The following is a 16,128-nucleotide window of genomic DNA, read 5'->3' as shown; positions in this document are numbered from 1 at the left end:
CTTATATAGACATAGTTATCACTTATCAATTTAAGATTCAGTTTGTTCTCTGCTTTGTTTTTATTTACACTCAAACTTATAAAATAAGAACAAATTAGGCTGCTGGGTAAAATCTTTGACTAAAAGCAGCATCATGTAGGATATTTCTCCTCGTTACCACAGAAGCTGCAGTTTCAAAAGCAGATTCAATTTTGTAAGCACGTGAAACACTTAGTTTGTCCTTCCACAAATTCCAGCACCAGAAAGTTAACTACTTCASGAGGTAATATTAATTTAGAGAATAAATCCTTTGACAACTCCGATAACCTTCATTAAACAAAGTTTTCCCTCAAATTATCTACACAATAGAAAGCGACACTTGCAGACACTTGAAGCAGACACTTCAAACCAGTAGCTGCTTCCTGTTGTTTCCAGTAGAGTGGGACTACGCAATAAAGCGGGAGCTTGCGCTAGATAGACTGTTGTGTTCCTAAAGAGACAACCCTTGCCTGTCGCCAAAAGGAGAGAAGCCAAGTTGTGTTCAGGGACTGTGGTCATCCCAAGGGAGGGGAAAAAAAACCCACATCAGTTAATTTAATCTGGCACAACCAATACTATTATTCACTGGCTGCAATTGTTAAGCTATTGCTTAGTATGAATAGGGCAAAATGAAAATTGGTTGGATGTATTCCCATATCTCAGCATGCTTGGAGTTGCTTTCAATTTAATCTTCACTGTGAATTTTAGGGTTTTTTAAAGTTTGTCTACTGAATAGTTATAATATCGCTGCTTCTCTCCCTACTTTCAAGGCCCTGTATGGCATATTATCATCTACCTCCACCATCTCGCACATGCACGTGGATTACTTTTCCTGCCTGTTGATGCTTGCTACTAGGTCTGCTGATGAGATGATCAAACTTGCATGCCCTTGCCCATTCTGCCCATCACATTCGGCAAATGCCCCAGAAGATACCGTCCTTTAAACACCTCCTTAACAATTTTCTTAACAAAGCTTGTCACTGACTAGACTGAAGAATCTGCTGCTTATCAGGATGAGCACTGTGGCCTCTTCCTTGCCCTGTTTCTTTTCACTCTCACATCTCTCTAGTACCAAACCTTGTTTCTTGTTTTATTAATGGATTCTAATTTACTGGAACACAGAATATCTTTTTGTTTTGTGCCTGAAAAGCAACACAGGTATATTCCTTGGTCAGGGTTCCTTGATTCTGCAGCAGTACTACTATGACTAAAAAGAAAAATCAGGCTTAAATTGCTAGTATGTCCTCTACTAGTTCAACATGGATTTGAGTTGTGAATTGTTTTGCTACAGGTAAATGGATCTATTAAACCAGCCTCTTGGACTACAGCAGTTTTATTATGCTGTACCACATTGTATCACATGGCAAAGCAGCATGGAACAGCCAAATCTTGAACAAACAAAACATTTTGCTTTCAGAGTGGATTCCACCATCAGTCTGTCTAGCAAATATTATTCCAGATYGTCAATGCACAAGGCATTCCTCTAAAATCAAACAAATTATCTATGTGTATTTCTAGTCTACGAGCACAGCTCTTAGCCAGTATGTCTTTATGAGAAGGCAAGTGTGATTAATTTGGGTGAACCTTCTGTTGTACAGTATGAGAGCAGTAGCTAACAATTTGAAGATATGTACCATCGGAGGGAGTACTGTACGATTTCAGAATTAACTGTGTTGGACTCACCCTTTCTGTCCTACTCTATTCTCCTTACAATTTACATCTTCTACAAACAGTTTTCACCTTCTTTTGGTAGGTTGTTTTAGGAAAAGCTTTGATCATCTGAAATTCAGAAAGGTTTCAATTAGGATTGCTCAAAACTATTGGGTTTCTGTTAGCAAAAGTAGAGAAACTGGATTTACTATTGACGAAGTCTATGCTTATGTAAATAGATAATAATGATGCTATTTTTCAATAGCTCTTAGATGGCTTAGGGGCCCTATTTTTAAGTGAGATCTGAGATCCTACATCATATAAACATAGCTGAAAAATCTCCATATTTTTATTGATTTTGCAGGACCACACCATGCAAGATACAGAAGATATTTGCTATGCTTCATGGCTGGGAGGGACCTCTGGGGTCTCCAGTTCACCCTGCCACATTAAATAGTTCAAGCATCTACAACTAGACCTCAGTCAACAGCGAACCAACAGCCAGTGCCACAGTAGGAGCTACAGTCCCTGCCCTAAAGATTTTTAAAAACTCAAAGACAAAGATTGGCAACAGCAATAGAAGCGCTGAAGTTCATCAAAACAGGCTTCTGTCCTAGTTGTTTAAGTCAAGCTTGTGAATCAACAAATACCACTTGGCTTTACAAAGTGGAATTTCTTCACTTGGAGAGCAGACCAGAGCGCAACTAAATGATACAACTGTGCCATTCAGAAAAGCATCAACAGGAAACATCAGTGTCAAATTCCTCGGTGGAACAGATTTTTGGCTGAAGTACTGAATATCATCTTCCCAAGGCTGATCCTTGCACTCTCGTGTAAATGCTGTTCACCTCTGTGTCTTTAAAGTATTCGGAGTCATCTTTACCACTATTTAATTAGGTTTCTATCAGAGATGAATAGTGATGCACCTCTTCATATTATGTCTCCTGGGCCTGATGGCCCTGATGATTCTTTCAGACAGTGGTAGCCTCAAAATTTATTTTTTGGCGACATTTCTTGCATTGGAATGAGTGTGCTGGGCATTTGGGCAGTGCCAGCTTGCAAAGGGCTAGCGGCAGATGGAAAGAAATGTGCCCAGTATGCCTTCACCTCTCCATGAGCAGAGCGCCATCAATTTCCTCCATTAAGGAGTTGTCACGCAGCCCACCCAGCTGGAGGAACATCTCTGATAGCCAGACTGGCTGGCGTATGCTATTCAAAAACAAAGTGCACTTTAAAAGGAAACTAAAATATCATTTGTCGGCAAATTGAAAATGCATGGCTTTGACCGCAGCCAGTTTTTTAATGAGTGTAATATTTTAAGTGATTATTTTTGCCACTTCAGATTGCTCCTTAGAGAGGAGAGGTTTTTTTAATTAAAATCTAGGCAATGCAAACATATGAGATATGAGAAGCAGAGGAAAAAGAACTACAATGAAGAAAATTAATTAAACCAGCATTGTCAATGGAGCCATAAATTAGACATTGTGTCTTTCTGGGAGTGAGCTATGTAGTTTTCTGAAATTTTCAGATTTTGACATGCTAACAGGTAGAGTAATAGATATGGTATTGATAAAGTTGTAATTTGCATATAATTCCTTAGCTAGGAACAGTACAATTGACATAATTTAGAATGGATTCTAAATACTAAATTCTGTGGATTTGGCCATTAAGAGTTCTGGTCTGCATCCCTTCTTCAAAACCACAGTGTGATTAGACTAGTTTCCCATAATAAAAAAAGAATTTTCATCTTTCCCACATCATATTTATTTAGACCATTTAATGTAGGTTACTGAAACTGCAGGCCAGGTGCAGAGAGAGTTGTAGTGCACCTTCCCTTTTCAAAACAATGGGATGAAACTTGTCTATAATGAAGTAAGAAGTGGTTTATAAAGTGTGTTTGCACTCATCATTCCTGATTATACGTTGTCATTCAAAGGCAGGGGTTCAAAACACTTTTCTTGTTTATGAGGCCCTGGGACATTTCCTGATGCTTGTATAACGGTACCGCTACATCAAAAATTCTGGCTATGACTAATTATCTTCACGAGTCAGTCAACTGGCACGCACCGAAATTTCAGGGACTATTGATGTTTCTACTGTTCTGTACTGAGGATGATTCCAATCATCTCACCTGCTCTTCTGAAAATAATGACAGGATATTAATATCTCCTTAAAACTACAGATAGAAAAGAGTCAACCAAAGTAGAATTTCCTACTCATCTCATGAGCCAATTCACATTGCTTTTTTTTTTTCTTAATGTGCATCTCTCAGTCACCTACGAAGTCCAAATCCTTTACCATAAGCCAAGGAAGTCAGCTGTAAGAACACCCTAGGTGTTTTTACACTAGCACAGAGATAACCTTGGCTCCTTGCCACCCGTCATCACACTTCTGAGCCACAGGAAACTGGCATGAAGAAAGGGTCAGGCTAAAGCATCACTGCAGTATAGCTATTCTCAGCTCTAAGAACAACTCAAAGCACCACAGTCAAGCAGCCAAAGGGCCTTAGGCATTGTATTTAACTATTAATATTTTAATTAAAAGTGTGAGTCTTAGCAACAACAAAACAATCCAAACAAGAGCAATTCAATGTCTCCTTTACGGGCACAGCTCAGAGAAGTCCAATATTATCACTAAAGGGAGCCTGTCGACAGGTTTTGTGCCCCCTCCCGCTCCCCTTTCTTCATCTCTCCTCTCACACTCCTCCTTCACCCACAGAGAGGCAGAWATGGCTCCACAACTGGGTGCAGTAGGAAGCCTGGTGTCCTGCTTGCCTCTTCCCAGGTGGATGTAGTGGACAGCAGCTCCTGCAAGTCAAATCAGGTGGCYGAAAGGCTGGTTGGCTCATAGACCACTACTAAAACTACCTTGATACATCTCACTCAAACAAAGACAAGACCGTTGTCAGAAGCATCTATATCTGCGTAACTTTGTCCAATGAAGGGTCGTAGCAATTTCAGTCTGCCATTTTCACTCTGGCATAGCTAAAGCATCAGCCTTCCTTCTGCAAACAAGTATATTCTATCATTCTATCATCTGATGCAGAAAACTGGTACCTCAGCCCTTTTTTAACATGAATATAATACTCCAAAACGGAAAAACAGAAAAACTATGTTGTTCATTTCAGCATAAGCCATTCAAATTGATAAAAATATTTATGGGATATCAGGATGTTATTTTTGATAGAAGAATATCCGATGCCATTCCTATTAATTAACAGAGCATTCACAGACGATTTGGAAACCTGCTCTGGAACTGGAGYTGTGAAACAACTTACTCAGCCTTTCTTTTTGCCAGTCTCCTAACTCATGTGCGTGTCTTCTCTGCTCAGGGATACACAACAACACATGTTCAGGAAGGACTCATAGATCGAGGATGTGCATGGCTCTAATGTTCTCAGGGTGTGTTGAAAGGTCACGGAGTTTGACGAAYGCATTTTCAATATATTTTTCTAAGTGGGAGTGTTCAATTCCCCTATTCTTACCTAGTTATCTCTTCTGCGAAGGTGGCATGCAATTTGGGGAAATTAAAATGAATTGAAAAGCGGTGACCTGCTATTTAACCACCACCAGTAGGTACAGCCTCATGGTACTAATGTACTGAAAGGCACGTAACACAGCTATTCCAAAGCTAACAAAACAGGGAGCATGCTGACTTGGAGACTATCTCAGAACAGACTTGAAATCCACTTTTAAAAATTAATGAGTTTATAATGCTCCTCACATCTTTTACAACAGAGACTTATTTCATCAGGACATTGTTCTCAGTTTCGGCGGGGCTATGACTTTGGTATCATGTTAATTTTAATAACACTGATTACCAGTGGCTGCCTAGTGGTGATCGGCTATTTGCAACAAAATTTTCTTGAAATGGACTTAGCAACATTTACTAGACCACATGTGTCAAAGTGATGCAGCTTTGGAGGACCTTTCTGGCAATGTTTGCTATAAAATGTACACATAATTTTTCCCCTCCTGTACAGAATTTCCAGAAGAAGACAGTGAAGATATGGCTTCCTCTGCCATGCAAGCTCCTTTTACTATCCTTGTCAAGTCAGGATTGCATTTTGACTCAAAGGAAGAGGAGAGGGTGGGTGGAGAGTAGGAGTGTCCAGAATCTCTCCCAAAGAATTAATTTGACAAGTAATAAACACTATYTCAGAAACACTGTACATATATCCCCACTCATGAGCTAGACCAACAAGCAATATCTCAACGATGGAAAGCCAGAGAGAGGAAGGCCAAAAGAGCTAATCAAACTGAGCATTGCACATCAATTTGCTGAGACTGTGTTTGCATATATAGTTCTGAAAGTGTCTAGTCTATATACTAGTTCTGCAGATCTTAATATCAAAGCATACTACAGTCATTGCGCTAAAGGAGTGTGATCTAAAATCTACACATTATTTAACAGAAACAAAAATTGTAGCAGGCAGTCTGATGTTTATAATTGTCCAGACACAAACCAAAGAGGTTAGGGGAACTATGAAATGCTTTTGTCTTTCAGGTACAGTACGGTCAGATCTCAGACCATTTAAATAATGTAGTTTTAATTCATATTTGTATTCATACATGTAATTCATATTTTGGCTAATATGGAATTTTAATACACTTTTTGGACATAGAATGAGGATGGAGCATGACTTTATGTTTCTGAAACAGTGAGGCTTGCCCCGCTGTTCATGTGTGCACATCACTCACTTGCCTGACCAGCAACCTTGTGAGCAATTTTGCTGGTCACCAAGACAGTGAGCAGTCAGCCATAGGCTTCAAGAGACATTTCAAACAGTTGAGATCGCATAACGGAATCATTATTTTTTCCAATATATGAGCTGGACCAGTTCATTAGAAAAATGTTTTGACTGAGCAGTGTGTAAAGGACAGATTTATCACCATGAAAGCRTGGTGTGCTTAAATATTTCCTAAATGGAAGATACATAAGGATTTCTCACATTTGGCTGAGGTAGGTACTCCAGATTAGTATGAATTAAATCAACCCAGAAATCTCATTAAAGATCACAGTATTTATAGTTGGCTGTTGTCTTCTTTAAGTAATGTTTACATGGAAAAAGCAAGATTTTTCAGGATTAATTGGTGATGTGCTTACTAGTGAATAAAAGTGTTCAGGTATCATTCTCCAGTCAGCACAGAATGTCCCTTCCTCGACCATGYACCCAGGTGTCCAACTGTGTCCCTCCTGCCCTGTCTCTGGCCTGGGTGACCCTCAAAGCATGCACAAGTGTGTTGGCTGGGCCAGGCCAAACCRTGCCAGACTGCTCACTCACACCTCAACAGCATGGACAGCTGCTGGTGTGGTCCCTGAGTCCTGCTGACCAAGGGGACACACCAGAGGACCAGGTCTGGCAGGTAAGTCGTGTCCCATTTGGATAACTGAACCGTAACTCTGCCAGTAGTCTGGAGGYGCCTTGTACAACAGCACGATGATTTCTGAGACGTCTATATACAGTTTTTGCCAATCTGGGAATACACAAATGAGTGAAAGGGATGAGAAACTGATACAATTTCTGTTTGCCTCCACAGAGAACGGGAAGTACTTTAGCACTGTGTTTGGTGGGAAGTGGTAGTATTTCAGGAAACGCCAGGGGCTGATGACACCTCCTCTCACCAGTTTCTTTCCTGATTCTTTTTTGCTATTGTGTCACGTAAGTGCTTAGCTGAGCAGCTAAACTGTTATCCKCATCCACCAAGCGCAGAGCTGCTGCAACTATTGTGCGAGACAGCAGTTCTATAACTTGACTCTTCTCAAAGCTGAGAAGTGTCACTGAGAAGTGTCACATCATAGCCAAATACATCGCAACCGTATTGTCTGTGATGATATATACCGCTTTTTCCCAAATGTGGAAAAATTTCAGAGACAGATGGGTTGGCTTCCGATCTACTTTTCATGTAATCAAAAGTACTACAGAGACCTGAATAGCAAGACTGCTGAGGTTGGTCCCCTTCCCCTTCATGTCTGTTGCTGCTTTTGAGCTTGTGCACCCAATCTTGGACTGCAGCAATCAGAAAAAAACTTGAAAATTTAGCAAAYGTTGGATCTCAAAAGACAATAATTTCTGGTAAAATCTCAAGATATACAAAGTGTCCACTGAAAGATGAGATCACGCTTCTATTCTTTAGGAGTAGAGATCCAAGAAGCATTACTGAAGGAAGATTTCATCTTTYTCCCCAATTAGCTACAGAGTTTTGAGGCCCCAAAATGTTTAACAGCACTCAGACTATAGACCTGCTTCATACATTTCGGCATTCTCAATCACCAGTGCAACATCAAAACTACTCTTGGTTCCAAGGCTGTGCGCACACTCGGTGCTGTCACTGGAAATATTGAAACACAGTCAGGAATTTATCCTGTTCAACACCCTTCCACACAGTCCAGCATAGATAAATATGTTCCAGTAGATCCAATTAATCTCCTAAGGATTGTTTGGCCTTGCTAACAGCATCTTTCTCGTCTTTTACTGTCTTCTTTGGAACCGAATCACAYAAATTCAGTGGCTTATCTCTCAGCTTGTTTCCTACCTCAGTAGCCAGGTCCAGCTGCGTCTGCAGCCAGGCATGTGCTTTCAAACTAGTAACAACCAGCTCCTGAGTGCAGCAAGAAATCTAATCAAATTCCAGGTCCAGGCTTAAGCAGACCAGTAAAGGATGAGAAACTGCTTCCCAAGGTGTGCACAGGCAAGCTCCCACAAGCGCTTATTGAAGAAGATGCTATCCAATTCCATCAAAGTGGAGTGAACAGACCAATGCACAATTATCGTTAATGCTGTCAACTCTGGTGACTGAATTCATCACAGAACCTAATCAGGCTCTATCTAAGTACTTCATGATAGTACTTTTCCTTGTTTCAGTTGCCTTTTTACTTTATCCTTTATTAATCTGAGTGGCTTTGCCAGCAGCACTGCTGAAATTTTAGAGTTTGCTATTTATTTTAGCCAACCTCAAGTACTACTACAGTAAGTGTTCTACAGAAAAATATAGATACAAAACAATAAMGACAAGAAATAAGGACTGTAGCTTTCTTTGCAACAGTATGAGGACCCARTGTGACCATTGAAAGTTAGGAAAAGCACCAGATATAATAAATAATTCTTAAAGCCACTACCTCTAGAACTAACAGAAAAGGAACTAGAARAATCAGATCTAAGGGCATAAGCAACAGCAACATGTATTTTAAACAGCTAACAAACCATACCTTAATGTCGACATCTACTAACACAATAGTTAACAACAACAACTAAGGCAACAAAATGGTTTTCAGTGAGAATTCCCTTAAARTGTTTGTCATTGCTAGGGAAAGGGTGAGAGGGGCACCACTGTACCATCTGCTAAACTTGTAACACTAATGAGATAGACCAGAATGAGTAACATTGGCCTTGACAGCAAATGACACAGCAGAGTCCACCTGGGTATCCACCTGGACAAACTCCCTCTCACCAAAAGAGTGGTGTCAACCCTACTTGCCCACTGCAAGCAGGCCCATAACTGTGCACGCCTTGAACATAATGCCTGGGAGACAGCACAGGTCAAAAACAAGCCAAGTAGTGCGGCAGCAGATGAAGTTGTGCAAGGTAGTGACAGCAGATGAAGGTGTGCAAGGTAAAAGTCTACTGCTCATGTTCGCACCCTCGGTTGCTCCGTTGCTGCCCTAGGTATGGAGCCTCCCTTGAGAAAGTTCCACCATTTGAACAACAGCTGCTGGTGTAGTCCAGAAGTAAGAATAAAAAACACACAGGGGGATTTCTACTCCTTTTCAATCAGAAATAAATACATACTATTTCCTCTTCCTTCAGCACAAGTATTTATATCTCAGACTGCAAGTGCACTTCCACCTGGGAAATATGCAAGTATCAGTCATTCCACATAGTGAAAGGTGGTGAAACAGAAAGGATCGTTACAAAAAATAACCTCAGTAAAAAAGAGACATTTTTAAAAAGTCTTTCTGTTTTTTTTGTGTGTTTTTCTTAATATTTCATTCTCTTAGTCCAATGCAATTACCTATCTTTATAGCAGAACTCTGGAAAGGAATTGATGCCCCACAGTTTCATACAAACCAATCAAGACAGAGTTAGACAACAAATAACATCCAGAAATGTGACTGATGACACTGTCAAGGAAGCTAGTAAGGAAAAACGTTGAAGAAAGTCGGTAAAGAAGTTAATACGGGTTTCAAGAAAGAAGGCCAGCTTACCTAAAACACTTATTGACAGAGGACAGGAGGATGTGAATTGATACTTTGTGTGAATTGTACATTGCACAAACAGCAATGTACATTGCTTGAATGTCAGAGAAAGGTCTATCAGTTTGAAATGGAGTTTAGCATAGTGGAAGACTGAGCATGGGAACTTATTTTGAAAAAAATGTAGGTGACAGTCAGCACAGCAGTGAAATTTGCTGATCCTGTAATAAAAGCCTAAGTAAAAAAATAGAATTACTATATAGAATTTCTGAACAAACTTCAGGACTATTTTTCAAAGTTTAGGTATGTGGAAACCAAAAGGACTTGCAAGGAAAAGAGAACTAGAATTAGGTTCAGTGTAAGCTATCCCTGTAGGAGTGTTTCTTCAACATTATTTTGGAAGTCAATGCCTTTGATTACATTACAGAAATCTTTTAAGAGTTTCCCACAGTTTTTATTAATTGTTTCAGCCTGAGAGCTTTAGCAAAAATGGTACTCCTGCGTAGACGTGCCACCAGTTGCTGCCTTCATTCTGCCTTTATATTGGCCAAGTTACCAAACCACTATGAAATGCTCTTAAAACAGAAGTGCCTGATGTGTTTCTGGCAATGGTGAGTTACACTTAAAATGTGGTGTAACATTGTCAGTGCAATGCACAAAGATTCTCACATTTGTATTTATAAAACAATATGTTTACAATGAACTGAGATTAGAGCTATATTAAAGATTTTAAACAAAGTATAAAAAGTTCTTGCTAAATTTTAAATAATGTTCCAACCCTGAAGAGCATAAAACTTTGTAAAAAATTTGTTCTTGGTGTTACACAGCTATGACTGCCTCTATATTGAATTTGATGCAAATTTTGATGCAATTTATGGTTTTAGTTTTGACATAACATGAAATTCACATCAATAATCTGTTGAAATCGTATTTGGCAAAATTGCTCCTGAAAATTTGAGTTAAACAGGAGGAAAAAACTTGAAAATGAAACCTGAATGCAAGAGTGCAGTGGTGAGAATCCAGAGATGCTAAAATTGTCCAAATAGCTACAGCGTCCAGCGAAGACCCCAGGCTAAGCCAGGCTGGTGTGACCAGGTGTCGGCCGGGAGCGGGCTGCTGCCAGTCTAACTGACCTCCGAAGCAGAGGCCAGCCTCGGGGGGAGGCTGGGGAGTCCGCGCTCCCCTCGACACAGGGCTGGGGCCCGAAGGGGGCTTCTGCTGTAAAGTGCTCAGTGGGCTCCCTGTGTGTCCCAGGTCCCCATCCCTCAAGTAACCGTAGTTGTGTACGGACCCTAGGCTGGCAGAGTTTGGCCAGACAAAAGAGTGAGCTTTACCCGCGGGGATTTTAGATGCCGTTTGTGCATGTTTCAGCAGGAGCAGGGGTTGTCAGGCTTTGTCAGCGCAGAAGTGCCAGCCGGGCTCATGGCGCATTTGTCCTTCCTTTACTCTGACGCCTCCACATGTGTGAACTGGATTTTATTTCAAGATGCAGAGATAAGACTAACAACACCGTAAACACRAAATGCCCATAGAGAATTATTTCATTAAACAAGCAGGACATGATTTGATTCTAAAATCTCAAGTAGTGATTTTGTAATCACTATAAATTAGATTTTAGAATTAGAAAATCACTATATCTCTAGATAAATGAAAAAGARGCTATTTTCTCATTGTAGCTTAAACAGTCTTAATGAAATAAAACAAATCAGTGCGTGGGTACTATGAGCAGATTGCAAAGAGTATTTATTTCTAAAAAGATTAATTTGAGGCCACTCAGATCAGATCAYGTAGGAAAAAGTTGAGGCCATAACCAAAATCACGCTACCCTCAAGATTCAACATCTGTTTCCTCTGCAATTGCCAAAAACATTATCAGCATCATAAATGAACCCTGTCAACAAAACTGCCTTTTTGTGAATGAAAAATAGACTGAAAACAGAAAATGATCTGCTATTTAAGTTCTAGCTGCTTGGAAACACAACAAGCTGAAGACTCTCTGATCTCTAGGGTTGAACAACTTTGCATTTGAAGGAACTTTGGGCCCAGAGATCTTGCAAGACTCCTTAGAATTTTTCCCAACGTATTATGATCTTGATAGAGCTCATATATTAAAGTAAGATTTTGTTGGAAAGGAAGCTTTTAGAGGAGCAGCCATTTCTTTTATGTATGCTGCAATGGAGATGTGATATTCACAGCCAGTAAAAGTAGGAAGATAGAGATATTTGTGATGGTTTGTGATGAAAAAGGTAGCAGTAGCCAAATGAAACTGAGGCAAACAAATTTCAATACACCTAATGGAAATACTGGAATTTATTTCAAGAGTATTGTACTGTTTTGCTAAAAGGAAACAGTTTCCCAATTTCTGCTATATGATCTTTGACATAACAATAGTTATAAACTGTCATTTGATTTTCGTAATGACAGAAAAGTTGCATTGTTTTAGAGAACCTGAGGGAYAGAGAAGAGGTCAAAAACACAGCGGAAAGAGTCCAATTCTACAAACAGATGGAGTGGCCTAAACACAGTTCTTTGTTAAGAGTTTGGCTAGGTGTTACTATCTTCTACATAAGAGAATGATAATAACAATAAAACATAGAAAAATCAAACTAACCTTAACTGTGGCCCCAGGAAAGAAAAGCCAGTTGCCAGTATCCACAGGATCAAGATTATCTTCTAACACAACTTTTCTATGAGCAGCATTTATGATCAGGATGTTGTCCAATGCCCAACAGGCTTCGTAGACGTCACCAGCAAGAACATAGTCCTGTTTCCATTGAAAATGGACGTTCTCTCCTTTAGCATCTTCAGGAAGGTACAAGATATGGATGATTGTGCTGACATTGGAAGGAGCGCTGAAAAACAACAGCATGGAATTAAATCAAGTCTGAGACCCTGCCAGGAACACTTTCTTCCCTCATTTAACACATTTACCAAGTGAGATGGAGTTATGCAGTTGATGTCCCTAGGTATTCTGGTGGATATTGGAAAATATATACTGTGCAGTATAGCCCCACTGTGCTAGGCAATGTTGATAGCCAGAACAGAAGCAACCCATGCCATGGAGAACTTGCCAGCTAAGGCAATAGGTGCAGATGGATGCARATATTTGGAGAGCAGGAAGAAAAAGTCTGACAACTTCCATGCTTGATGCTGAACTTGACTCACTGTCATGTGTTTTCTAGATATGGCAAAAAAAGGGAGTATTAAGGAAGCATTTGATAAAAAAAAGGTCTTCCAAAATTTGATTTTTCCATGAGCTTTCACCAAAAGAAACTCCTGACTTCTGGTACTTCACTGCCTCACAGATGATGATGGAGCAGAATGGCAGGAGGGAAAAGCTGGGAATTTTYTCTGACAAACTTCCCCTTCCAATGAAAGGTTAAATTCACCCGCAAGTGGAATGCTGCTTTGAGATGTGGTCCTCATTCTCCCTGAGGACTCTGTTCACATSCAGCACCAGCTTCCCCTCTCTCTCCCTTTGCTGCAGATCCAGAGCTGAAATCACACCACCYCACACCAACCATCCCACACAGACACCTTCCCTTCGTTGCACACTGACCGTTCTGTTGGCCTGTGCTACCTCACCCAGGTTCTTCCACCATCCACCATGGCTGCCTCTAACACAGTGAAAGCAGCTGAAGCACATTCAACTAAATACTGTAACTCGTAAGAGCCACGTAAGAAAATAGTGTCCTTTCATAATTCATCTTCTTCTCTGCCTTGCATGACGTTGCTCTATTGACCTGTTTTCTACCGACAGCTGAAGCAGTCAGCGTTAAAGCAGCATGGATCGAGCTGTAAATGCATTAACTTTATAGCTTTTGGGTTTCCAAGGCTTGTGTTTGCACCATCACAACTRAGCTTCCTGGCTTGCAGAACTATGGCAGTGACTGAACTGATGCTATGGTCTGGGCTATCATTTTGCAGCTATGCGGCTGCTTGAGCAGCTGCTTTGTGGTAGTGCCAGCGGCGTGGCTTCTTGCTCCTCTTGGTTGCTCTTTCTGTGAGGTAACGATCAGCACYGTTTGTTTAACTGACATTTTTCCTAATTTTTACCTTTGTCAGTGAAATCATAACCAGGCCCACAAGGAGTGGGAGGATGAGACACTGAAATCCAGAGGCTTGCAGCTAGAGTTTTGTCTACTTGTCAGAAATTTAGTAGTCCCTTACTCTGCGAATCATCTCAATGGACATAAACAGGCTCAAGTAATTTACCTGTGTAGAAAAGACATTAATAAGGCAATGCAACAAGGCAGACTGAACCACTCTGTGGACATTAAATGCACACTGCAATTTTTCTTGCGTAGTTGTATAACTTTGTACAYATGCCAATGCACAAAATAACTTTCTCCATATTATTTAACAAAATGTTTACTCTGCTCTTAGAAGAATCTGTTTCCAGAGCTGATTCTCTCTTTAAAGGTRTGCATATCGCAATAAAAGATTTTAAAATCTCCATTCATAATCCTTTGTCCTTTCATGTAAACCTGCTTGTTTAAAAAGCAAGACATATCTTACCATAATCTTGTTATTATAAGAGTGTTAGGAGCCAAGTGTTCATATCAAATGGTAAAATATTTTTATTGAACATTTTATTCTATCAAAAGAGTAACCTGCAACATTATAARTTATTTTTCTTGCTGAGATTGAAAGCAGTGTTAAAATGCAAAAGTAGTCACAGTTTTGGATTGAAATAGAGCAGTCATGAAGGGAGCACAATGAATCTATATTTCCTGGAGTTTGGTGGGGCAATAGAATGAAAAAAGAGTGTCTATGAATATGATAAAGTGCTTTACTTTTACTTTGACTTAAATTTTATTCTTAAAGATTTCACTCTGTTCACTAACTTTTGATTTTAAAAATACTTTAACAGTTAAAAGTTCATTAAATGTTTGATCTGAAGTTCACTGTTATCCACTGGTTTCAATGAGTTTTGGAACAAGCTCTTGATGAGGACTAGGAATATAAACTGATTTGCCCAGCATCACATAAGCAGCTTGCAATACAATATGGAACAAGACCTGAACCTTTGCATTATCAGAGTTGCAGTTTAATTCTAAAGTCATTTCCTTTCTTACCACCCACATAATCAATGGATTAGATTCTGATTTACCAAAACCAGTGGCAGCTTTGCAATTAGTTCTAGTGACCGTATTTTCACCTCCATTTTTTAAAGTGTCTAAATAAGTGAGAATTGTGAAGTTTACACTCAAAACAAGTTCTAAATACAAGTTTTAAATAACACCTGCTGAGTCAGAATGCATGAAAACATTTAAAAAGCTGTAACAAACCTGATCTTCTCCAGCTGGGTCCAGTCAGCAGAACTGTTCTTACTGTAGGACACTGTGATGCTGGGATCTGAGTAACTAAAGCGACATGAACCTGATCCTGTGAAAAGCAATAAAATTAAAATAAAATTAGAATAAACATGAAGCCATAAATGATCCTCCAATAAGTTGTTACTGGAGGACATTGCTATGTCAACATCATCGCTTCTCCGTATTTTGAAGTTCTTTGATTGATGATGAAATTTCCTGTGATCTGTTGCTGAAAGTAAATACAAAATAATGTATGCTTTATGAGTCAGAAATAAAGCACAAATGATAAATCACAGCAGTGCTATGTAATCTCTGCAAAATTCCCAAGGGAAGTCAAGTAAATTACTTAACACTCCCCACTGCAGGAAAAAAAAAACACCATATAATGTTTAAACAAAACCTCCTTATTAGAGAGTAAACCACATGACATTATTTAAAGGGAAACAGCGAAAGACTGGTTTTATTATGTTGCTATATAGAAAAGAAAAATTCCAGAAATAAAAATACAGGGAGTCATAGGAAAACGTACACAGAATTACTGGAGCCAAGAGTAAATATGCTCTAGGAATTAAAAAGAATAAAGACATTACAAAATCAGTTATTTCAAGGATAACCAAAGAGAATTAAATTAAAAAATCATTCCATATACTCACTAGAGCCTATAATTAATAATAAACATTTGATGCTGATCTGGGAATCTCAGAACGCTTTACAGAAATGCACTAATTAAGCCTTATGGCACCCCTGCAAGGTAGGCTGATACATTTACTTTTGGTTTATAAAGGCCGCCTCTGGGTGTTGTCACAAAAGATGAGCTTAACAATTAATAACGGGGACAGTCAGGGTAACAAAACCCGGGACTGAGGAATTCACCCTACGAAGCAGGATAAACAGCCCAGGAGGCGATCGGCTGCGGCTGTGGCACCAGCGGCAGCAGCAGCAGCAGCAGC

The 16,128-nt window shown here is 39.7% G+C and overlaps 1 protein-coding gene across 1 annotated transcript in view; it reads right to left on the bottom strand.

Annotated features, from left to right (window-relative positions):
- The window catches only part of RELN (reelin), a gene marked incomplete at its 5' end in the record, with an annotated part of 298,722 nt that overhangs the window by 120,476 nt on the left and 162,118 nt on the right, over positions 1 to 16,128 (bottom strand). The window contains 2 exons of the mRNA XM_085298374.1: positions 12,472 to 12,712; positions 15,152 to 15,248. Coding sequence (XP_085154500.1) covers positions 12,472 to 12,712; positions 15,152 to 15,248 — 338 coding nt within the window. The remainder of the gene's footprint in view (positions 1 to 12,471; positions 12,713 to 15,151; positions 15,249 to 16,128) is intronic.

This window comes from Rhea americana, unplaced genomic scaffold (assembly GCF_003343005.1).
Source record: "Rhea americana isolate MKP2758 unplaced genomic scaffold, rheAme1 scaffold_1, whole genome shotgun sequence".
NCBI lineage: Eukaryota > Metazoa > Chordata > Aves > Rheiformes > Rheidae > Rhea > Rhea americana.
Note: the sequence above shows the minus strand (reverse complement) of the source record. Positions and strands in the feature narration are given on the sequence as shown.